This window comes from Cibotium barometz, chromosome 4 (genome assembly GCF_041138505.1).
Source record: "Cibotium barometz isolate CiBa-2024 chromosome 4, ASM4113850v1, whole genome shotgun sequence".
Lineage (NCBI taxonomy): Eukaryota > Viridiplantae > Streptophyta > Polypodiopsida > Cyatheales > Cibotiaceae > Cibotium > Cibotium barometz.
In genome coordinates, this window is record NC_141049.1 from 34312834 (window position 1) to 34337959 (window position 25126).

Genomic DNA, 25126 nt, shown 5'->3' on the forward strand with positions numbered 1-25126 from the left:
AAAGCTATATTCGGGTCAAGTAGAAGGCAAATGGAGTGGATCCATATATTCAGCTAAAGTTAAGACCTAGTATTTAGGCAAAAACTTGGGACCAGGGGAAATCCCTTTATAAGATGTCCTTATTAGCATGTAGAAGATCACGTGTCTTATAATCAGCTAAGTGTAATTGAAAAGAGATAGATGCCAATTCGGTATCCTAGTGGGCTTTAGCCATGGACCTAGCCATATTTGTTCAAAGGTACCTTATAATTGTCTCGTCAAAGAGCTAACTGCAATATCCCCAATCTCGCAAAATCGTAGAAAACCATTGTGTAAGTTTCTACAGGACACATCATGAGTGGGTTCATCTATCAGAGAGAAAATATCACGATGCTGGGTCTAAGATCAAGATAGCTATGCGAGATAGTCAACCATTTATCAGATAAAGACGAAGCAACGCCCTCATAGAGAAGTCAGACTTAAATCAAGGGTGCAAACTATTATTAGAGATACATTATATAGAACCTGAAGGGCATGCATTGAACCTAGCCAATTTAAAAAAATTATATTTTTTAGAGATTTCTCAGTGGCACACTTATCTCCGAAGCCGACCTCATATACAATTAATACATCATTTAATCATTAATTCAAGAGAATACATAGCACCTGTACCCATTAATTCAAGAGACAACATAATACATAGTTTAAAGCATGGGACAGAATTTCAGAAATGACCACACTTCAAGTTTGCACAGGTAGTTGTCAATATTAAAGGTCCATTGCCTGACATGCATTAGGGCTAATATTTGCAAAAATCAGAGGAGCAAAATTAGAAGCTTTTTCTAGAATATATATGTGTGGCATGCAAACAACATGATGCACATGTCAGAGTATTCAAAACCTTTTAGATGGGATTCATAAAATCATTCTCCCATAAGCACCCGACCTTCACGAGAAAAATACATGTCTCAGAAATCAAAGGGTTCCATTAATCACAGGTGTTAAGAGATCTTTGCGTGACATGCCAATGCATTTGCTAGGGCAAACCGATGCAGTATTCAGAGAAATACAACCAAAACCAGAGTCTATATGGGGCATGCAACAGCAAGATGTGTATGCCCTAACATCAAAATTTAAAATATCATCAGGTATTGTTAATCATCAATTTTAATAATCCTTTGCATGACATGAGTATGCTAGGGCAAACAGTAGCAATATTCAGAGATATAAGAACATAACCAAAATCTATATGGACATGCGGCAACAAGATGCATATGTCCAAAAATCACAGAGCCTTTGTGCTTGTAATCAGTAAAAAGGGATTCAAGTAATCATTATCCCATGCGATAAAATTGCCATCGGTAGCATAGACAATACATCAAACCCTTACATAATAGTAAGTACATGAGAGGATGAGCTCCCAGAGCAGCTGAAGCAAGAACGATGGACATAGCCAAAGAAAAACCAATAATGCACAATATAGGGTAAGTGAGTTTGTGTAAGTCACCCCATATGGTGTCCATTTTACAGTTGAGGCTAAGTAAAGGGTGCCAGTTACCACTGCCACATGAGCTTTCATGAAGAATCGACGTGTGCATAGCGATTATGCGCATGCAGCCAGAGTAGCTAACGTAAAAGCCAAAGGCGCGCTGGCCCCATTATGGTAATAAAACCAAAGATATTGTAGCCAAGTTAAAAGCCCTTAATAATGGTTATAAAAAAAAACTCTCGAGTTAGTTATATTAACACATCAACATGAGCGTGTGCGTGCGCGTGTGTGTGCTCACCATACCCAGGCACCATACTTAACAAATATTGAGGAGGCGATAGGCCTCATGAGACTATGGGATTACTGCCTCAATAAATTGATATAAGTAGAGATGGGTTGAATCTAACCCCATGCCATTCATTGTGAGCCAAACAATTAATGACAACCCTAAGAACATCAACTTTTCTAAAGCCATTGTTAGAAAACTTATTGATAAGTTTAAAAGCATCCTCAAAGGCAACAAAAGGGTTAGCCGAAGAGTATATTACTGTTATGACCTATGTTATTTGAATAATAATCATGGTCATTTAAATTTGTATATATTTTTTATGATGCCTATTTCTCATCATGAACACGTTAGGATTGATTGATGTGATGTCAATTGATTGTTACTACTACTGACGTGGTTTATGTTTATGAGTTTAGGTGATGAGGTGTGCAAGGGTACCGATTTAGGTGTTGCACAGTGCGAGGGTACCGATTTAGGTTGGTGGATTGAGTCATGGCGTGTGGACCGATCTCACAATATTTTGTGACTGTATTATGGCGATTGATATTATTTTGACATCAGTGTGATGTGTGTGTGTGCACACGTCAATTTATTGTACAGTGTGCGAGCACTAGTTGATTTATTTTGTAATGTGCATATGTGCACAAGTTAGATTATTGAATTAGAAAAATAGTGCAAACCTTAGAAGGTTTGAGGACAAAGGTTAATTGAGGACAAAGGCTAAAATTGAGGACAAAGGCTAATTAAATGGCAAAGTCCAAATATGGATGTATACTTTATTTTTGGCTGAAAGCCTACTTTTTGGAATATATAAAAATACCCACGCGAGAAGAAGCCACTCACGTTGGGGGGGAAGATTGCACCCAGTCTTGTGTTGCCTTGTGTTGATGGTGGTGATGTATTTCTTTCTCTTCCTCTATGTTTTGATATGTGCTTTAATTTTCAATTTAATTCCAGTAGTTGTTTTGATATTTGATATAATTTTTATGAGTCTTTTGATTATTCTCTTCAAGAAAATTAAAGGTCCGGTTGCAGTGGTATTAGAGCTTTGGTGTAATTTAATTTTCTTGAAGGCGGTCAAAAGAGGTGAAAGAGACAAAAAGAGAGGTGATTTTGGTAATTTTCTTGAATTTAAATTGAAGAAGAACACGTTTAGGGATTTTTGTTTATGTATGGATGAAATTAAGCTTGTTTTTAACCATTGGGTAATCAATCTCCATCAATTTATTGTCCAAAGGGTAAAACTAGGTGGAAAACCATTAGTGGGTTTCTCAAAACCATGAAACCACCTTCCTCTTCACTAATCCTCTTCCTAATCTGTCTGTACGGATTGAAAGAGCAAGCAGAGGAGCATGGAGAGCCATAAGCAGAATTGCTAAACCTTTCCTTTGCTCAATTTCTATAATAGAGGGTTGAGGATGCTTCAAGAGTTACTTTCAAAAAAAAGAATTACTTTTAAATTTTTATTTTTATTTTTTCCTCCTCTGCGCTGCGCTGCGCTGGGCGCAAATCTTGGAGTAATATATCTATATATAATTTTCCAATTTGCTTCTCTCTCCCTCCTTCATACCCGAGCGCTGCAAATTCAGGGGCTCCTCTATCTATCCCACCTGCGGCGGCGCGGCTAGCGCTGCGAATTTGGGGGGGGAGGAATTTTCAAGCTGCGCACTTCATCCGGCCGGCGGCGCCCACGGCTGCGAATTCAGGTTGGAAGGAGGAATTTTCAAACCTCAAATTAGCTAATTAGCTTTGATTATTACAAAGCTTAAATTAGCTAAAAGCTTTGTGAGCTTTGCTTTAATCTTGGCTGGTTAGTCTAAATCCAGGAGGCACTAATTTACATTAAAAATAAAAATAAAAATAAAAAAATCTCCCTTTTTACTCTTACTCGCTGCGCTCTGTGAATAGCCGTGGAAGAAAAAGAAATTGTAAAGCTTATAAAAGCTTTAATAAGCTTAATTAAAAGTTTATTAACCAGCATAAAAGCTTTGTATATATATAAGTTGCAAATATTGAAATCATTATGCACTGATTATAATTTCTTCTAAAGTTTTTCTTTAACAAATCTGCATTGAACTTCATGAATTCCAAGATGATTGAATTCACCTAATCATTTCATTTGGGCCTTTATTAAGTTTGGATTTAATTATGCGTTACATTTAAATTAGTAGAAAATCATGTTAAGCAAAGCTTTTATTATTAAGCTTAATTAAGAAACTCTTTGAGCTTTAATTAATAAAGCTTTAATTTTAAAAGTACATGGATTATTTCTTGAAAAATTATGCATTTGTGTATTGAGCTAACTTGGCAGGATTCACATCTAGCTCGACATTCCATATGAGATAAGAAATCATATCTTTTCTCTTGTTTTTAATTTTTCCTATTCTTTTAACTGTCAAGAAATGCGTGAATATCCGCATCATCGTACTATTCAGGAACAGCTTGACACCGAAGAGGTTAACGGACTCGACACATTAACCAAAGGTGGAGGTATGTGTAAAAAAATTTATTTATTGTATACAATTTCTTGTTTGCTTTTGTATCTGTTTTCTAAATATTCTTTTCTTCTAGACCTAGTTAGAAAACTTTAGCTCCTAAAAAGAATTTTAGATACAGTGACCTGACTAGAAAGATCAAAACAAGATTAGAAAAAGTTATCTTCAAGATCTAGTTGCCCAAATTCAAGTAAAAATAATTGCTAGACATTTCATAGAAGATTAAGACCAATTTGAAGATTCAAGAACCAAGCAAGTTTCTCTAGTCTTTGATTCAAGTTATCAATTGCTTCACCATCGAATTTAGTGATGATGAGAAAAGTAAAGAAATAGCTCTCAAGTGATTAGAAACCAAGCTTAAGTTGTATGCCAATCACAATTACAAAGTTTATAACAATTCAAGTAAAACTTTATCTAAATTTTCAAGTGTTCTAGTTTAAGATCTATCTGAGTACAAGATTCTTTCAAGTAAAGTTTTGTCTAAATTTTCTAGTGTTCTAGTTTAAGATCTATCCAAGTACAAGATTCTTTCTAGACCAAGAATTGTTAAGTCAAAAATATATTCAACCACAAGATTTAAACCCCTTAAGAACAAGATTTATTCAAGAATTGCAATTATGATTAATTAAAGACTAATCTCTCAATTTTCGTTTATTCAAGTATTTTTAATCTAAGCCAAGATTCATTATTAGTACATCAAGTTCTTGCTATCAACTAGGGCACAAGATGTCTAATTTTATTCAAGTTTTGATTTCAAGTTTAAGTTTAAGATCAAGATCCCCTTTAGATTTCATTGTTTACAAGTAAGATTCACAAATTCAAGAATTATAAACCTATTCAAAGATTATAATTTTTGAAATTTAGTTAGACAATTACAAGATTAAGATTAAGATCGAAAACAAATCTCGAGAATTCATCAAGATTAAGATCAAGATCAAAAACAAATCTCGAGAATTCATCAAGATGAAGATCAAGAACAAATCCCCAGAATTCATCAAGTTATTTTGACAGTAATGTAAGTGATTATTTTTCAATTTTAAGTTGATAAGAATTTCCATTTCGACCTAATTTATTTTTGGAATGACTTGTAGTTTAATTTTGAGGATAGAGAAAAGTTATGTCGGAATGAAAGTTTCAGAGGGAATTAGCTACTCTGTCTCAAACTTCTGTTCTTAAGGTAGTGTCGTGTGGAATTAATCTATGGTATGGGACATTAGATTGGTTTTACATGCCTACCCCAGACGTATCTATGTCTACTATCTTTCACTAGCGAGTGTTTGTATGTGGAAGGTACCTATGTGGTATGGGACACTTAGATCCCTTTTACATGCGTTCACTTGTTTGGTTTTATTTTTTTGAAATTGTTTGATGTGATGATCTTGTCCTCCACTTGTACCATGAAGCCATCCACTCATTGATTACGCAACTGAGGACAGTTGATTCCCAACAGGGAGGACTGTTATGACCCATGTTATTTGAATAATAATCATGGTCATTTAAATTTGTATATATTTTTTATGATGCCTATTTCTCATCATGAACACGTTAGGATTGATGTGATGTGATGTCAATTGATTGTTACTACTGACGTGGTTTATGTTTATGAGTTTAGGTGATGAGGTGTGCAAGGGTACCGATTTAGGTGTCGCACGGATGGTGGATTGAGTCATGGCGTGTGGACCGATCTCACAATATTTTGTGACTGTATTATGGCGTGTGGATCGATCTCACAATATTTTGTGATTGTATTATGGCGATTGATATTATTTTGACATCAGTGTGATGTGTGTTGCGCACGCGTCAATTTATTGTACAGTGTGCGTACGAGCACTAGTTGATTTATTTTGTAATGTGCATATGTGCACAAGTTAGATTATTGAACTAGAAAAATAGTGCAAACCTTAGAAGGTTTGAGGACAAAGGCTAATTAAATGGCAAAGTCCAAATATGGATGTATACTTTATTTTTGGCTGAAAGCCTACTTTTTGGAATATATAAAAATACCCACGCGAGAAGAAGCCACTCACGTTGGGGGGGGAAGATTGCACCCAGTCTTGTGTTGCCTTGTGTTGATGGTGATGTATTTCTTTCTCTTGCTCTATGTTTTGATATGTGCTTTAATTTTCAATTTAATTCAAGTAGTTGTTTTGATATTTGATATAATTTTTATGAGTCTTTTGATTATTCTCTTCAAGAAAATTAAAGGTCCGGTTGCAATTACCAAGTGAAAAGACCCAAGAATGGTATTTAAGGCTTGAGTAAAGGGGCGATTATTTTTCCTCTTTACAAATTTTGAAGGTATAATTGGTAGTTTTTCCCGTTTCCAAGTCTATCGTGTGATAAATTCTCCCTTAAAAGGGCTTATCAGGGCAAATTCAATATTTAGATAGTTAATCTTGGTGACAAAGAAACTGACATCAATGTAGAACCCGTTTATCTAGGTAGGTTTGATTGAAATAAGGTCGATTGGGTAAATTTCTTTGAGGAGTGAAGCAAACAGAGGACAATTCAGATCATCGAGGATATCATCCATATAACTAATAGAGTGTTTTGCTTTCTAGCATTGTTTTATGTGTACTATTATCCGCATGAGAAACAAAAAAGTAGTATTCAAAATAAGCAAAATAGACATTACACATAACCAGGGAACATGAGAACCCCATGGGAATACATTTCATTTGTTTAAACACTTGAGTACCCAGTTGAACGAAATTGTGATTAAAAAGCTAAAAAAGGAAATGCTGAATATCTCCTCCATCAATAGTAATTGAAAATCTAGTTATGTTGAATATCTCCTCCATCTATTGTCATTGGAAATCTAGCTTAACAAATTTTTAGCCCATTGCGCATTACCATGACTTAGAGAAACTTTGGAGAATCCATCCCTCTTCCTTTTTTCAAACACCATATTACATACCTTATAAAGTATGTTCATGAGGCCAGCCTCAATGGGATGTTTTCATAGCATTGTGTGATATCTACAGTGAATATATGAAAGATAGATTCTTGAAGATTTAGAATTACCTCAGTTGAGGTTTTTTGTAATCCAAAAAGGGTTAGATTGGATGCCTAAAAAAAGGGTTAGATTGGATGCCTAAAAAAACTTTAAGTTCCCACTGCTTAATCCCGCAGATTGTATGAAAGTCACAAAGAACCAAGTTAAGAACATTAGTGAAGACGATTGAAGTGATTTCTATGAAGATACAGTTAGCAGCATTAGAAATTCATCTGAATTTGTTCTTGTGGATTTTAAAAGTAGGGACAAGTACAAGTAATCTAGTGTTAAGGAATTCAATATTCATTCTTCTAAGTTCTTCCTGTATATACCATTGACTATCTCTAAAGGATTGTCTGAAAGCCCATAGAATTCTTCTCTTGATACTCTTTTTCTTCCTGCCTCATAAGCAAGATGTTTACAAATGATGGATACATTATTCGGTGCTTTATCCAACCAGTCCTATCACCATGAACTTTTCAAGTAGTTGTGATGAAGAATGCATAAAGCAAGGGTCAACCCAAGAGTTCTTGTTTGAGATCCATTTCTTGGGAAACCCTTTGATTTTTTCCATAAATAGGTGGGGGATTGCCGAAGCAATCACATTAAATTGTGAAGACTCTAGTTGGAGTTTACTAACAATGTCTGCTAGATAATCTAATATGGCACTGATTGCCAGATGTGGATTGAAAGGCTCTACCGAGATGTGATTTAGTCCCCTTTGCAACAAGTAGATTTTTAAGAGTCATATTTGAAATTATATTTAGATCCACCATGCACACATGTGAGCCAAAATCAGTAAATTCTCTAGCAAAAGTCTTAAAATTGGAACAAAAATAGGGAGGAGTTTGTTCTTCATGTAAAAAATCTTGCCTGCAAAATAATTTCTTTAAACTTGCAGTGTACTTCTATCTGATTTTGACATTTTGTAAAGCATCATGATCTCCTAAGACCAAATTAAAGGCTGCTATAGTAATACCTCCACAGGTGAATCATATTCCAAAAGTTTATTAATAAATAGGTAGTGAAAGAAATTATCTTTTTGCACTTCATCATTGGTACATAGCGTCTATCTCTCCCAGTAGGACTTTTTGAGATCTGTTAGCATAAAATCAAAAATTACAAGTCATGTTCGGACGGGGAAACCAATGCATATGTATGTATGTATATAAATTTAAGATTTAGTGTGTGGAGTTGAGACTCAGAGGATGTAGCCTATGCTATTGTTAGGAAATACATGTGTGCAGGTGGGTATTTTATGACCATCTACATTGGGGGAGCATTTTGAGGAGGTTGTTACTTCTCATATACGATTGATCTTGTCATGTAAGTAACAAAATTGTCACACACGCTTACACACACACACACACACGTGTAGATGTGTGCATGCACGCACACATATACACACCCTACCATGCACCCACGTATGGATGCATGCGTGCACACGCACTTTTACACACACACACACACACACACACACACACACACACACATAGAGAGAGAGAGATCATGCTGCTTTTAGAATCTACTCTTCTCCTTCTTCTTTCTAATCATGAAAAAGAAGAAGAATAAAAAGGTCTTCTTCTTTAGCTGTGATGTGGCTCTCCTTCTCCTCCTCCTTTTAGTGTGATAAGATGGGCGCTCTTCTTTGTATTTTATGTCTTATTATGTATCCTTCTTTCTCTTATGTCAAGAAGAAGAAGAAGAAGATCACCACACAAAGAAGAATAATTCAATGAGAACCTGTTCTTCTTTGTGTCAACAACAACCTTATGCATGTAATCGTTTGAATAGGTTTCTCATTGTGTTAATAAAGTATTATTATAGCTGCTGCTTGATTTTAATGATCATATCACAACCTTAATCAACATTTCCTTGTAGTGTAATGGATGGTGTTGCTCTTGAAGGCATTACATGGATTGATTTTAATGATCATTGTAACCCTATAGTGTAATGGATGACCATGCAAGGTGTTGCTCCCCAAGGCATATTATATGAATTGTATGCACATATGTTTCATTATAACACTCATCGCCTCTTGCATCATGACATATCCATGACACTTCTCATAAACCCTATTGAAGGCACATGGAGTAAAGAGTATAAAGATATAGCAAAAAGGTCAAACAGAGAACCAAGTTCAATGAAAAAAGCATATTGTAGGGAATGAAGAATACCCCCCTTCCCTCATCCAAAAAAGTAAAAATAAATATTTGATGTACATATAAGGAAGGAAGAGGGATGCACCCAATGCCCTCTCTATAAAAAAAAAGAAAATGCTTTTGATGTACACTCTCATTAAGGGCAATATATACTTGCACTTAAAATGTACATTTTCAGAATGTATATGTTTTTGTGCATTTGGTCTTACAACTTTAGATGTTGTTTAAATAGTAGGCAAAATAAGTATTACCGTTGTTACAAGTCTTGGTATTGCTACTATGGTGAGGCCTGTACAAGGGTCGTTTTGAGGGTTATTTTAAGGTCCCCCCCCCCATTGTGAGAGCATACAAAGCCTTGACATATTTTTGGAGTTAGCCAAACATTTGATGTCAAATAGAAATATAAGTAAAGCTATTCAGTGTTATTGAAATAGCTTTGATAAACTTTTTTTGACTATCTTCATACTATATATTGGATGTAGATAGTGAATTTAGATAGAAGACTGCATGTTCGTCATGGAGTTAGGGGGTGAGACTGGCCTTTTACCTCAATGACCTCTTGAAAGGGTGACATTGAGGTTGGTGAGGTCGGCCTTTTGCCTCAATGGCCTCGTAGAACAATACTATAGGCTTATATGAGGATCGATAAAAGGGTGACATTGAGGTTGGTCCTTTGCCCATTTTGAGGGTATACGAAGGCTTGAGAAGTTTTGAAGTTAGCAAAGTTTTCAAGCCATGTTGAAACCCCTCCTTGCAAGTAAAGCTAATTAGTGCTACCAAAATAGTTTTAATGAACTTCTTTAGAGTATCAATGATCGTCATAGTATGGATTGATCATTAGATGTAGATAGTGAATTGAAGTAGCAGCTAATAACAAGTGCATGTTGGATTGGTCATTGGATGTAGAAAGTGAATTGAAGTAGCAGCTAATAACAAGTGCATGTTGGCCTCTGACCTCAATGCCCCCCTAAAACCGACCCTCCTAAACCTTACTATAGAAGTGATCCCACCCCTCACAAAATACACACCACCTTTGACCTTATAATAATTGAATACTTTGGTGGTGGTTTTCATGATTTCTAGTAGCGTGAGAGGGATAACAGACATCACACAGAGAGAAGGAGAGATCTTTTGAACACCACAGCCATGCCCTACGTTCCTCCACACCTGCGCTCTGGAGCAGGAGCTGGAACAGCAGCTGCTTTTCCACTGTCGTCTTCCCCTTCGCCCTCACGCCGCTCTTCTTCTGCAGGCAGTTGGGACAACAGCAGCAACTACAGCAGCAGCAGAGATTACTACGGTTCCAGCTTCTCAAATCCTCGAAGCAGAGACTCCTCGCGAGGAGGAGGTGGAGGCTCTGCCATAATCAATGGCGGGGCCTCTGATAGTGGCCGCCGACGAGGTGAAGCAAGGGGCTCGGCCCCCCCTGACGTTGTCTGGCTCACATGGCAGCCCTCCGATCGCATCCGCCGCTTGCAGCAGGAGCAGGTATGGTAGCTTCTCCCCTTCCCTTAACGATTTCTGTGCTTCAGCATCGTAGTATCCTAAACCCTGATTTTTCGTTGACTGTTATGTCACGGGTTCTTGCCTATAACGGAATTATTTCGGGTTTATCACTGTTGTGATTTAATTACACTGCTTGCTTCAATCAAAAGTTTGTGTAAAGAGAACGCAAAGTTTAGCACTCTAGCTTGCTTAGAAAGTTTTGAATCTGGATGTGAATGGAGATGGGATGTAAATCATGGACATTGGACAGGTGAAGACTTCCTGCCTCCAATTGCAATGTAATGGCCTTGTGCTATGTAATGGATCAAGGTTCCATTGGGGTGGATGTGTGACGCATTATCGATGTTATCTTTACCCTATGAAACAAAAACCCTATGTAATTGCAATATAATGGCCTTGTGCTATGTAATGGCTCAGGGTTCCATTGTAATGTGGTGGACCCGAGATGCATTATTGATGTTATGTTTACCCTGTGAAACAAAAACCCTCTGTATTTTGCAGTATAGTTTATTTTTGTGCTTCACAACTTAGTGTCTAGAACCCTATTGCCCATAATGTTGACTTTGAGTGTGAATTGCACAGAGAGAGGCATCTTGGAAATCACAAAAGCTAAATACGGGTTTTGATAGTGATTTGCTGATTGGACCGTAGACACATATTTTACTCACTTCATTGGATTCTCTATTCTTTTGCGTGAGAGTCCATTTTTGATACAGTTTTTCAAATTCTAACTTCCTCAGAATGCTTGGACACTAGGTATGGAACATGGACATTGCATAGAAAAATGTTTCCTGCAATTTTAATATTTCAGGGTTTATCACAGCAGAGGTTTCCTGCTTTGCCATGGTGTAGGGTTTACTCTGTTGGACTTGAAATGCCTTTGGAGTATAATGCATATTCAGCGCAATGAAAACTGTCATGACCTTGTGAATTTGTGCAGCCTATGTGTGAGCATGGTGGTCGGTGTGCAAGACATATTTTTAATGTTCATACTTGGGGTCAAGGTGATCCTAGGGCAAGGGTTTTATTAAAACAACCCCATGTGTGGAGGGGAGTAAGGTTTTATTAAAACCTCAAGAGGGAACAAAGGGTTAAAAGCCTTTAAAGTAAAGGAATACTCTTTTTAGAGAGTCGTGGCCCATTTGGGGGAGGCCTACGCTATTATTGGGGTTTTTTTTTGGAGCAAGTTGACTGCAGCTGCAGATACGTGTGCTTTTCTCTCACTCTTTTGAAAGGCTGGTGGGGAGTTTTGCTGGGCACACAGAACTGCACACTGAATTCTCTCTCACGCTCTTGTGAAGTGTGGGGCAGGAGACATGCGACTGGTTGATTCTCTCATTGGGCACACAGTCGGGTTACAGCATACGTGGGTGGTTTTTCTCTGAAAAAGGGCACACAGGACAGAAACGATCTTCTCTCTCTCTCTCTCTCTCTCTCTCTCTCTTTGGCGACGGCTGGACTGCACGTGGACTGGGCTGTGGAGAACCGGCATGTCTTGACTGCACGTGGGCGGGCAGTCTGCAGGCGAACAGCTCTCCCTTTGTGAGTAGGCCGGCGGCCAGGACTGCAGGACAGCAGGTTTCTCTTTTCTTTTTCTTCTCTCTATGGGGGAAGGTGACACAAGGTCTGGAGGTTTCTCTCTCTCTCTCTCTCTCTCTCTCTCTCTCTCTCCCCCTTTCTTTGCGAGCAGGTGGGACTGCAGACGGTGCACAACCGAGTCCCTCTTTCCACTAGTTCGAGACTGTTTTGGAGGTGCTCCTTTGGCCCTTTGTGAGAGGAAGGGTTTGGCAGTTCGGAGGGTGGAAACAGGGCAAGTTTTTGGACTGATTTGGAAGAGTCTACGGGCTGATATATGGCTGTGTTTTGCCTATGTGCATGGTCCAATTGGATGCATAATCAGGGCCTCGTGGATGTACTATCTTGGCAGATTAGAGGTGAATAACAGTGTGGTGTTTTGGGCACAGGGTTGTGTGAAACCTCTATGCTAAGAGGACAAGAGGACTGGCAGATTGAACGTGCATATGTATAAGCCATGAATGGCCATGATGTATTTAGTTAAACTCTTTCATTGAATGTGAATAAAGAAATACCGAAAGGGGTGCCAAGCTTTGGGGCCAACAGGTGGTGTTGTTCTTTTTGTGTAGGAGCAATCTAGCTCCCTTTTGTCTGTCTTATTTGTTGGATTACAAGTGTGTTTGGGTGACTGCTAGTCTACCGTTGAAACCGGCCTTCATATGAATCCCAAAGGGCAATAAGCAAACATTTAACACGCTCTCTCAAAACTGTAAATTCAGCAAGGTAAAACACAGACACTGGGGAGCCAGAGTGCTCCTACACAAATAACAAGACGACACCTGTTGGCCCCATAGCTTGGCGCCCCTTTCGGTATTTCTTTATTCAAATTCAATGGAAAAGCTTAACTCAGTACAACAAAGCCAGTCAAGGAAAAGAAACCTGCATGTCCAATCTGGTAACCCTCAAGACCTCTTAGCATAGAGGATACACATACAGATCTGTGTCCCACAAAAGCAACACACTGCTGTCTCCTCTAATCAACCAAGACAATGCAACATGGAAGCCTTGAGCACGTATCTAGCTGTTCCATGATCATAGCCTCAAACTCGGTCAAAGAACAAATCCACAATCTAACTCTGTTTCCACCCTTCAAACTGCCACATTCCTCGTCTCACAACAAAGGGCCAGATGAAACAACTCTGAAACAGTTGTAAGCCAGTGGAAAGAGAGAGTGATATTCAGCCGGTACACTGCTGTCCCTCAGTCCAATCCTTGTTAGATACACCAGCCCTGAGAGTATAGTGTCTGATGTCCTGAATTACAGCCACCTGCCTTTACCCTCGAGAGCTCACACGAGAGAGAGAGAGAGAGAGAGAGAGAGAGAGAGAGAGAGAGAGTTTCAGGTTGCGCCTGCTGTCTAGTCAACAGTTCGCCAGCAGTCTTCCCTCGCCCAATTCTCTGTGTATCAACTGTCTTGTAGCCGCCTGCAAAAACCCACGCCCAGCTCTGTACGGCTACTGTCCTACAGTCGCCTGTAGTTCTGTCCACCTGCAACTTGGTTTGGTGAGCACCTGCGCAAATTGCCAACTCCAAGCGTGTGCAGCCCACTATGTGCTTTTTGCTGCAGCTGCCTTCTCTCCACACCTGCAATCACCTAGGCTCTATGCGCCCTCCTTTCAGAAAAAGCAAGAGAGAGATAGAGAGGGAGGCGTGTACTCTAAAAGTAGAGTAGCCCCCTCTCCCCATAAAAATCCTAGGGGGCCACCCAAGTTTATAAACTTATGCTTAGGGGCCACTTATTCCTAGGGGCCACTTAAAGTTATAAACTTTAATCCTTTGGTCCCCCTTCACACTTGGGGATGTCCACAAGTTAACATTTTGTCCGGGCACCCAAGTATGAACAATTAAATGTTCATCTTGCTCATAGACCACCATGCCCACACATATGCTGTACCAATTTCATAGGGCCATGACATACCCCCCTCTTGAAAAATGGCAAGCGTCCTCGATTGCATTCCAAGTGAACAACGGATTACCCATAGACAAAAGACTCTCATGCATTGAGTCCTACAAAGAGAAGCTTTCTCCCACAATCAAGGTATCTCGACGACCCTTGGTTTGTCACCCTATGGACAACATACATCGTGAGACATCCAGTGCTTCTATTTCTAGCAAAAAGGACTCCAATCTGTTTCCAAAAGAGAACTCATATCACAGCACAACATATGATACAACATGTGTCCATTCACGTAACCACTGCTTGCATGTGACCTATCTCTTGGAAAAACCAAAAGCATGTTTCCCACGCGAAGCAAAGACATGTTCCAGCGTGCATCCAATGGCCTGTTTCCCATGAAACATCTGGTCTGACCCAGCATGAAACTTTTGTCTTGTCCCCCACATGAAAATCATCCATAGCACCCTCTCAAACATAGTACCAACATGGCACACAAACAAGAGAGTTCTATTTGAATATGTATGGCTGTAATTCTGCGCCAAAACTGAGATACATGGGTATGCCCAAAACTGTAGGTCCCTCTATTCCTTTCAATCAGGAAGAAAGCAATCTGCCCTATGTACATCCACCCATACGAGCTTGCATCACTTCCATGCTAAGAAACACATCCATGTGACCTTGTAAATGCAGCCAAAAACCCATGCACATAGCTGTACTTGCAGCCAACCAAAACAGCCCAAAAACAGTCCCAAAACAAAGCTGTGTTCCCACAACATCAGCATATACAATAGCCCACAACTCATGTGCACGACTGAATCCTGCATGATCATGAACACATGAGCCATGGCAAGCTGTAACAAACTGCCCAAAAGCAGTCCCTGTCATAAAGCCATTGCTCCAACCTGTTGCCCCTCCACAGCCATGATCTGGGCAAACATATAATTGCCGACAATACACAGAGTGATGGCATTCCCCGATTGCACTCAAAAGCATGGCAAAGGATCCCACAAGCAAAGACTGCTCATATGACAAAAGCACTAGCCCGCAATTGTGCCCATACAATGACACCAAATCATCCTTCACAATATGGCCACACTGTCACCGCCAAGTGACATAAGCCTTGAAAACCTGTAGTAAAAGTCTAAAACCAAGTGGAAACATATAACCTGAGCTAGCCAAAAACAAAACCAGGTATCATTCCACATACGACACACATATGCTTTCACTTTCACAAGCAACATGCTCCTCAAGATGCTTTACCCACTGTCTAAGGGCTGCTCGCAAGCCTTACGCCCGTTGCCATCTCGCAAGATCCACGACTAGTGGTACATCATGAGCATATGAAAGCACTCAATGCATCCAAACATACATCTAGTAGGTACTTTATACATATATCCGGTCTGATGCTGTATCCACTTCTCATATGGCCATCCCGCAAGACCCACAACTAGTGGTACACCCTGAACATACTTAAGTACCTGATGTACCATAACCACATATATTCCTCATACAACACAATCCGGAGTATTCCCCATGTATTCTCATTGATACCAAGATCCAATGGCACCAAAATACAATACTACCACAGGAAGTATACGTATACATGTATAAACATAGTTCGATCTAACTGCATAGCTGCTCGCAAGACTTATGCCCTCCGTGGAGTCTCGAAGTGTTTGACCAACCATGTGGTCTAAAACAGCGAGAACCATATGACAAAGATTAGCGTCCCAATCTTCCTCAATCATACTCTAGTTCTCAAGGCAAACTCTATCTCTGCAAACCATTCTTGTGAGCAGAGATATCCATAGTTGCAACTATAGTTCAAAGTGTGCGCGACTGTGAATCATACTCAACCACCATCTCATGTGTCTAGAACACAATATCATAGAAGTCCCAACAAGCAGATATACTGGCAAGTAGCAGTACCCCGAGTGAATACGCAATGAAACACCAAGCAAGTTCTAGATACCAATTTGAGCTTGTCTACCTCAAGCGAGTGGAGGTGCTACCCCCCTCTTGAGCACCAAGTAATGCTCTAGACCCATGCTGAGCTGAACCTGTATAAGCCTCGACAAGAGTCGGCTCCAACTGAAAAGCCTCAAGATAAAGTTGCAAATCCTGGGGTGAATCTGCACAGTCACCCTCCTCCATCCATATCGCATCCATCAGTGAAAAGTCTATATACTTCACAGGCTAGCAACAAGAAACTTTGCCTTGAGCCTCCCTTTCCTCATGTGCTAGTATCTGCTCCTGGTATAAGAACCGCATGATGCTCTTCCACTACCATAAGGATTGCATCTGATACATCCGTAAGCACATCTCATCCCGGAAAGGTCCAAGTAGACTCACATGACACAATGAATTCTTCAGTGATCTAGTAACTGCCAACAAGAGGCTACCTCACTACAAAAGCATCTAGTCACCCAATGCAAACTCCAAAGAGCGCATGACTATCGGTTGCTTTCTTTTGCATATCCACTCTTGCTCGTCCCGGAGTCATCTGACTGCACTACATCTGCATTAAGTGCATCTTTAGCAGTTTGTTCATGCTCAGCTTCTCTTACAAGAGAGGAGTCCTATTCTTCATCTTCCCAATCATCATAGCTTCTTGACATCTTGCTGATTTTTACAGCAGTGTGTATCCCGAGACAACCACGAGCTCACCCTCTTGAAGAAGTGGATGATGTATCCCGGCAACGGAACCTTGAAACCGGCCTTCAGATGAATCCCAAAGGGTAGTAAGCAAACATTTAACACGCTCTCTCAAAACTGTAAATTCAGCAAGGTAAAACACAGACATTGGGGAGCCAAAGTGCTCCAGCACAACTGAGTACAACAAAGCCAGTCAAGGAAAAGAAACCTGCATGTCCAATCTGGCAACCCTCAAGACCTCTTAGCATAGAGGATACACACACAGATCTGTGTCCCACAAAAGCAACACACTACTGTCTCCTCTAATCAACAAAGACAATGCAACATGGAAGCCTTGCGCACGCATCTAGCTGTTCCATGATCATAGCCTCAAACTTGGCCAAAGAACAAATCCACAATCTAACTCTGTTTCCACCCTTCAAACTGCCACACCCCTCCTCTCACAAAGGGCTAGATGAAACAACTCTGAAACAGTTGTAAAGCCAGTGGAAAGAGAGGGAAAGATATTCAGCCGGTACACTGCTGTCCCTCAGTCCAATCCTCATCACATACACCAGCCCTTAGAGTATAGTGTCTGCTGTCCTGAATTACAGCCACCTGCCTTTACCCTCCAGAGCTCACACGAGGGGAGAGAGAGAGAGAGAGAGAGAGAGAGAGGAGAGTTTCAGGTTGCGCCTGCTGTCTAGTCAACAGCCCGCCAGCAGTCTTCCCTCGCCCAATTCTCCGTGTATCAACTGTCCTGCAGCCGCCTGCAAAAACCCAGGCCCAGCTCTGTACGGCTATTGTCCTACAGCCGCCTGTAGTTCTGTCCACCTGCAACCTGGTTTGGTGAGCACCTGCGCAGACTGCCAACTCCAAGCGTGTGCAGCCCACCCCCCTCTCCCCATAAAAATCCTAGGGGGCCACCCAAGTTTATAAACTTATGCCTAGGGGGCACTTATTCCTAGGGGCCACTTAAGGTTATAAACTTTAATCCTTTGGTCCCCCTTCTGTCATGTGCATTAGCAATGCCATGGACAGTCTGAGAGCTAAATCCAGAAGAGGCAGCCAGATAAAGAGTAGAACCAGGATGATAGAGCACTCTTGGCAGTGTAGACTGCAACAAGGACCAAAGGAAGCTGTCGGCTGCCAGAAAGGACTGTCGGCTGCATGAAGGCTGACGTCAGCAGTACTACCAGAAGGGTGTGTCGGCTGAAAGCGCTGAAGTGTGTGGACTGGAGTACAGTCGGCCAACGTGTACAGCAGTCGGGCAGCATTGATGGTCATGGAACTGGCCGACCAGCAGTCGGCCAGTTTCCCACATACTCCAAGGGCTATAAATAGGGCTCCTTGCTCCTTGTTTTATTCATTCAACCCACTAGGGGTTTGAGTCAGTAGGAGTCCTAGTCTAGGGCAGAATTTTGGGTGTTTTACCACCTTTTCAAGAAGGCAGCCAAGGGCTGCAGATATGTACCTTTTTGTACCATAGTATACACTGAATTTCCAGCACTTCTCACTCTCTCTCTCTACTCTCTCTCTACCTGCGTTTTTGCATCAGATGGTGCGTTTTTGCATCAGAAGGTTTCCAAGAGTGTTTAGGGCTGAAAGAAGACTCCCCAGAGCTTCCGCATGTTACACCTTCACACTTGGGGATGTCCACAAGTTAACTTTTTGTCCGGGCACCCAAGTATGAACAATTAAATGTTCATCTTGCTCACAGACCACCATGCCCACACATATGCCGTACCAATTTCACAGGGCCATGACAACCGCACTTTGGTCTCTGGTCTCTACCAAGGGCCGGTTTCAGAAAACCCTACCCATTGGCAAAGTAGACCCTACTTCATCCTTAATAGCTTCACTTCCAATACTTTTCAATACGTTTTCTTACTAGCTTACAATGAGATACTTATGTTGTCTAAGTCAAACCTCATTGGCAGATTTGGGTGCGTATGTACTCTTGAGTTGTTAGGTCCTTCCCATTGATGTTTCTCTTAGGGTTGTTTGAGACACAACATCCCAGCGATTATACTTGGATTGAAAGATAAAGCTTAGTTGTTTGAGACACAACATCCCAGACAGCATGTTTCATGATACTTGGACTGAAAGAATTATCAAGATATAAATATTATGTATAAGAGATGATTCTTGTCAAGGTGGTTATGGGGGTTGGGGCATGTGTGTTAAGTTGCAAGGGAAATGGAAACATTTGAGAGGATGATATTGATTATTAGAGTTAATTGCTTGGAAGTCTCCCTATTATATGTACTTTGTTGCGGAAGTGTTGATGATGATCAAGGCGTGCATTAAACTTAATTGTCAAGAGAGAGAAGAGGCAGAGACAACACTTGATAGGGTCCCAATCACCCACTCAAGGGCTTCAGTTGAGAAAACGCATGATTTGAGATGGTTATGGAGTGTGTGAGAGTTGCAAGAGAGCTATGGTGGATAAAAGATAAAAGAAGACATCATTAGAGCATGATATCAACACTAATAGAGATGATTAAGGTACGAGTAAAGGCTAATCAAAACATCATGTTTTTGCATTATGACAATAAGCTTGATACATCCATATGTAGCTCTCATAGAGCTCTCATTTACATGTTCTAAGCACACTCATGCCATCCATGTGTTTATAAATGCTCACATTGCTTGTGTACCCTTGCATTTTTCATGTGCCTACTTTTGGACCATTGACCACCTTTTACATTCATCCATTCACATGTCTAAATAACCTTAGCTTGCATCCATTCCAATTTTATAACATCCTAGGCACCTTCTACCTTACTCCCACATACATGTGTCCCATACATGACAGACACCACATTTCAACACCCCCTCTTGGTGTCCAAATGGGTCTCATCCCAAGAGTAGGAGGTATATATATAACATGACATCACATGACATTCTTTGCTCCCCATTGATGGAGACACATATAAATTACTTAGCCTACATCATCGGTGGCTAGAGGTGATTATGACATAAACTTGAAAGCTTGTCATTGCCTTCACCTCGATCCTGAAACTCTTGCCCCTTACGTGTATCAAAATAGAGGCTATTTTTCCATATACACAGTTCATCTTCAAGCTCTTCCACATGCCTACTATGTGTTGGTAGGGCTATGCACCTTGCTGCTGCTGGAAATTCAAGGTCCCCCATTTGCCATGATTCTGAGACCATGGTTGTCCCTTCCTTATGCTTCCCAATCTGTAAAAATATAGAAAGTGGCACAATAACCAGAAAGTGTAAGGGTTAATTCTAGACATGTAGTGCAATCAGATATACCTTTCTTCTCATCAACTTGACAATCATATCTAGAAAAGATGTTCTTTTGGAGCATCATCAAGAGTTGCTTTCACCATTACATTGGATTATTACTTTTCTTTTGACCAACAATTCTTCTCAAGGTGACCTACCATGCCACATGCATCACATGTAAGCTTGGGCTTGTTCGATAATGACATTGAGCCATTACATGTCCCATTCTTCCACAATGGTTACAAACTTACATCGCTTGACGCCACCAATCGAAAATTCGAGACCACCAACGTGTTTAGCATCTTCAAAAGCCCCTAGGTATGGTTGGAATTAGCCGGATTTTGCGCGAGCTCGTCAAAATTTTCCCAAATTTTTTAGTGCTGGACTCTATAGCGTCAAATTCGCTTGATTCTTGACGACTTTGCTTTGTTTCTTTAGTGTATGTGGTCGCCTTAAGATGCTCTATACTCTCTTAGAAGAGCTTGCCCAATGTTGGGGAGAAAAGGGAGAACCAAGGTTTTCAATAGTAGTTACTACATGAGCTAGCGGATAAGGTTGCTTGTAATTAGTGAGTAGCTTAATTTATCTTGATAATACCAGTAATGCTGAGACTAATCATGCAGTGGTGAGCCTAGCTCTGATACCAAGTTGAGAAAATACATGATTTGAGATAGCTATGGAGTGTGTGACAGTTGCAAGAGAGAGCTATGGTGGATATAATGGAACACGCGGAAGCTCTGGGGGTCTTCTTTAAGCCCTACACACTCCTGAGAACATGCTGATGCAAAACGCAAACGTGAAGAGAGAGTAGAGAGAGAGAGATATGCTGGAAATCCAGTATATTAATATGGTACAAAAAGGTACTCAGTCCACAGCCCTAGGTTGCCTTGTAAAAAAGGTGATAAACACCCAAAAGTCTAGTCCCTACCTGGACCCTAAGGACCCACCCCTTATGGGAGTGAATGCCTACAATGATGAGCACTTGCACCCTTTTATAATCCTCTTGGATCAAAGGAGAACTGGCCGACTAGTAGTCGGCCAGCCGACTAGACAATATTCCATATCTTTGATGCGCCCTGCAGCTGCCTCATCTGGTTCAGTCGACAACCTGTCTTATCTCAGCTGACAGCTCCCTTTCAGCAGCCGACAGCATCCTATGCCTTCCATGTCTCTGCTCCAAGTCCAAATTGGTTCTCTTGTGCACCTTGTGCTCCAAAATTCTGGTTCTAACTGTCTTTTTCTGGCCGCCTCTTCTAGATAATCTCTGAGAATGTCCATGGCATATTCATGCACATGACATCCCCCTTTGCTAAACTTGATGACGGGATTCCAACCTGTTCTTGGATGACTGTCATCATCCCACTTTATTCCCGGAGTCCCTCTGTCATCCATCTAACTTTGGCAACCTTTTCTCCGAAAACCCGGCCCGGTCTCCAAAACCACTCTGTCTCTGAATAAGATCTATGCATCTGTTCCATCTAGTCCACAATCCATTCTTGCCCTGACTCCGAACACTGTCTTGGTCTTCATTCCTGAGAAATGAGTCTGGCACTCTCACATCACCCCTTGGAGGATAAACCTCCCTTGGGACCGTTGCCCGAGAACCTATCTGGCTCACAGGACTGCCATTCCCTTTGGCTTTGTGGAACACCACCAACAAACCTCCTGGGAGCTCTTCCCGATTTTGTGTTCCTTGCCTTGGGCTTCGTATCCGTGTACTTTCCTGTACCTTGGACCTGTACACCATCATATGGGACTGATTCAGTGTTTAGCTTTGTTGAGCCTGATGCTCTGATACCAATGTAACACGCGGAAGCTCTGGGGGTCTTCTTTGAGCCCTAAACACTCCTGGAAACATGCTGATGCAAAACGCAGATATGAAGAGAGAGTAGAAGAGAGAGAGAGATATGCTGGAAATTCAGTATATTTATATAGTACAAAAAGGTACTCCTAATCTACAGCCCTTGGCTGCCCTCTTGGAAAAGGTGAACATCACCAAAATCTATCCCTATCTGGGACCCTAAGGATCCACTCCATAAAGGGGTGAATGAATCTACACAATGAGCTCCTTGGTCTTTTATACCCTCTTGGATTTCTTGGAGTGCTGGCCGACCAGCCTACTGGACAAAAATAATCATAAAATCTATAAACATAGATATGCCTGTAGCCGCCTTGGCCGATAGCTCCTGGAGTCTTATCTGCTTCAGTCGACAGCTCTACCATGCAGCCGTCAGTGCATCCTTGTCCTTCTCCAGTCCAAATATTGTACCTTGTGCTCCAAGTCCTAGCTCTGTCTGGTTCATACTCTTTATCTAGCTGCCTCTTCTGGACCAGCACCTGAGAATGTCCATGGCATCTTTCATGCACATGACATCCCCCTCTACTAAACTTGATGACGGGATTCCAACCTGTTCTTGGATGACTGTCATCATCCCAATCTTTCCCCGAAGTCCCTCTGTCATCCATCCATCCCTGGCAACCCTTTGCTTTGATACCAATGTAGCACGCGGAAGCTGCAAAATGCAGACATAAAGAGAGTAGAGAGAGAGAGAGATATGCTGGAAATTCAGTATATTAATATGGTTCAAAAAGGTACTCAGTCCACAGCCCTAGGCTGCCTTGCAAAAAAGGTTATAAACACCCAAAAGGCTAGTCCCTACTTGGACCCTAAGGACCCACCCCTTATGGGAGTGAATGCCTACAATGATGAGCACTTGCACCCTTTTATAGTCCTCTTGGATCAAAGGAGAACTGGCCGCCAGCAGTCCCGACTAGACAATATTCCATATCTTTGATGCGCCCTACAGCTGCCTTATCTGGTTCAGCCAACAACCTGTTTTATCTCAGCCGACAGCTCCCTTTCAGCAGCCGACAGCATCCTATGCCTTCCATGTCCCTGCTCCAAGTCCAAAACTGTTCTTTTGTGCACCTTGTGCTCCAAAATTCTGGTTCTAACTGTCTTTTTCTGGCCGCCTCTTCTGGATAATCTCTGAGAATGTCCATGGCATATTCATGCACATGACATATAAGATGAAAGAAGACATCATTAGAGCATGATATCAACACTAATAGAGGTGATTAAGGTATGAGTCAAGGCTAATCAAAACATCACGTTTTTGCACTATGAGAATGAGCTTGATACATCCATATGTAGCTCTCGTAGAGTTCTCATCCACATGTTCTATGCACACTTGTGCCATCCATGTGTTCATAAATGCCCACATTCTTTGTGCACCTTTGCACTTTTCATGTGCCTACTTTTTGACCATTGACCACCTTTTACATTCATCCATTCACATGCCCAAATAACTGTAGCTTGCATAATTTTATAACATCCTAGGCTCCTTCTATCTTACTCCCACGTACATGTGTTCCATACATGACATGACGGGCTCACAACTTACAAGGTTTAAAAACACGGGCAAAACAGTAAATCTGTGGTAACATCTTGTATTTTGCATAGTTCAGAAATATAAGAACCTGCCAGGTGGGAGTGTTGAAATGTGGTGGGTTGCGTTTTTCAATATGTTCTGACTATTGGTGAGCTTGCACATTGGGCTGCTGAACCTTTCCTAAGGTGGATGCATGAGGAGCCTTGGATGCTGAAAACACTGGTTCTCTACAAATTTGGAATAGCATGGGCATGTGTGGAATCTCTTGCTTGTTTGTTCTCGAGTTTTGTTTCAATCTCTCTAGATGCTCCAATGATTCCCCCACAATGCTCATCCAAAAGATAACTGACGGTGTAGAGTTATCCAACCATGTCAAAGTGGCACCTTGGCACAGTAGGTGCGTGAGACACTTTTGGGTTTATGCATGGGTCTGTGGGTGGTGGAATTTCGTGTGCCTTGGGTCCTTTGTAGGATCAAGAGTTATATAAGGTTTGTCATGTATAGGATTGCCCCCATCAGCGACAATGGGAAATTTGGAGACCATTTCAAGATGAATCCACAAGCAAGCTATATCCTTCACTCTTTTGGGGTTGCCCTGATTGGTGGACTGCTACTACGAAGGAGTATGTCTCTGAATTCTGGGACCCTGGCTTCCTTGGCCCACAGAAGGAGATGGGCAATCCTTGAGGTGGTGCCCAAACCCTTGTCATCCAAAGCACCTGTTCTCACTTCAAAGCTCTTCCCTCTACATTCTTGAAAGAGCCGAAGTTCCTGAGAAAGAACTTCGAGGAAAAGGTCTTCCTTCATTCTTGAAACTTCCAGTCTCCAGTTCTGGTTGGGACCTTGATGTCTCTTTGGAGGCGAAAGGTTGGAAGAACTTCCCGGTGTCTGGAATCTCTTGAAGGATGAGGGAGCTGGCTTTGGCAGGGCTTTAACGATGAAGGCTTTGGCAAAGTCCTTTTCCATTCTCACAGCTTCAGCCATGGAAACTAGCTTGGCATTCTTGACCAGGGTGTCTAAGGTTCGTTCATTCCCCAAATGAACCTGGCCATAAGTTGCTCTTCGTCTAGCGGTGTGAGTACTTGAGGTGAAGAACAAATGCTTGGTGATATTCTCCAATAGTTTTTCTCCCCTAGTTTAGCTTTAAGAATTCATTCATCTTTAAGGCCATGTTTATTGCCATCCTCTCAGTTTTTAGGATTATCTTTACTGCTAATCAAGTAGGAAACAGCTGCATGAAAATGACACTGCTTCTTTGGTCCGGCTATCAAGGTTTTTTACCTTTTTGCTGTGGAGGAGTGACAAATTGAGCACTGCGACCTGTTCTTGGGAGTGTTCATGACTTGGGCGTAAATTGGATACACGTGTTGAAGACTTGGGCAAGCAAATGAAAGATGAGGCTTTAGCAGCCTTGCAACTAGGATTTCATGAAGCCTTAGCAATAGATCCAACCAT

General features: G+C 41.1%; 1 protein-coding gene across 1 annotated transcript in view; it reads left to right on the top strand.

The window, feature by feature from the left end:
• The first annotated feature begins 10436 nt into the window (after positions 1-10436).
• Positions 10437-25126, top strand: part of LOC147639184 (DEAD-box ATP-dependent RNA helicase 20-like) — a 60532-nt gene continuing 45842 nt past the window's right edge. Inside the window, exon 1 of the mRNA XM_086788164.1 lies at positions 10437-10897. Within this exon, the coding sequence (XP_086644290.1) occupies positions 10556-10897 (342 nt within the window). The 5' untranslated portion in view covers positions 10437-10555. The remainder of the gene's footprint in view (positions 10898-25126) is intronic.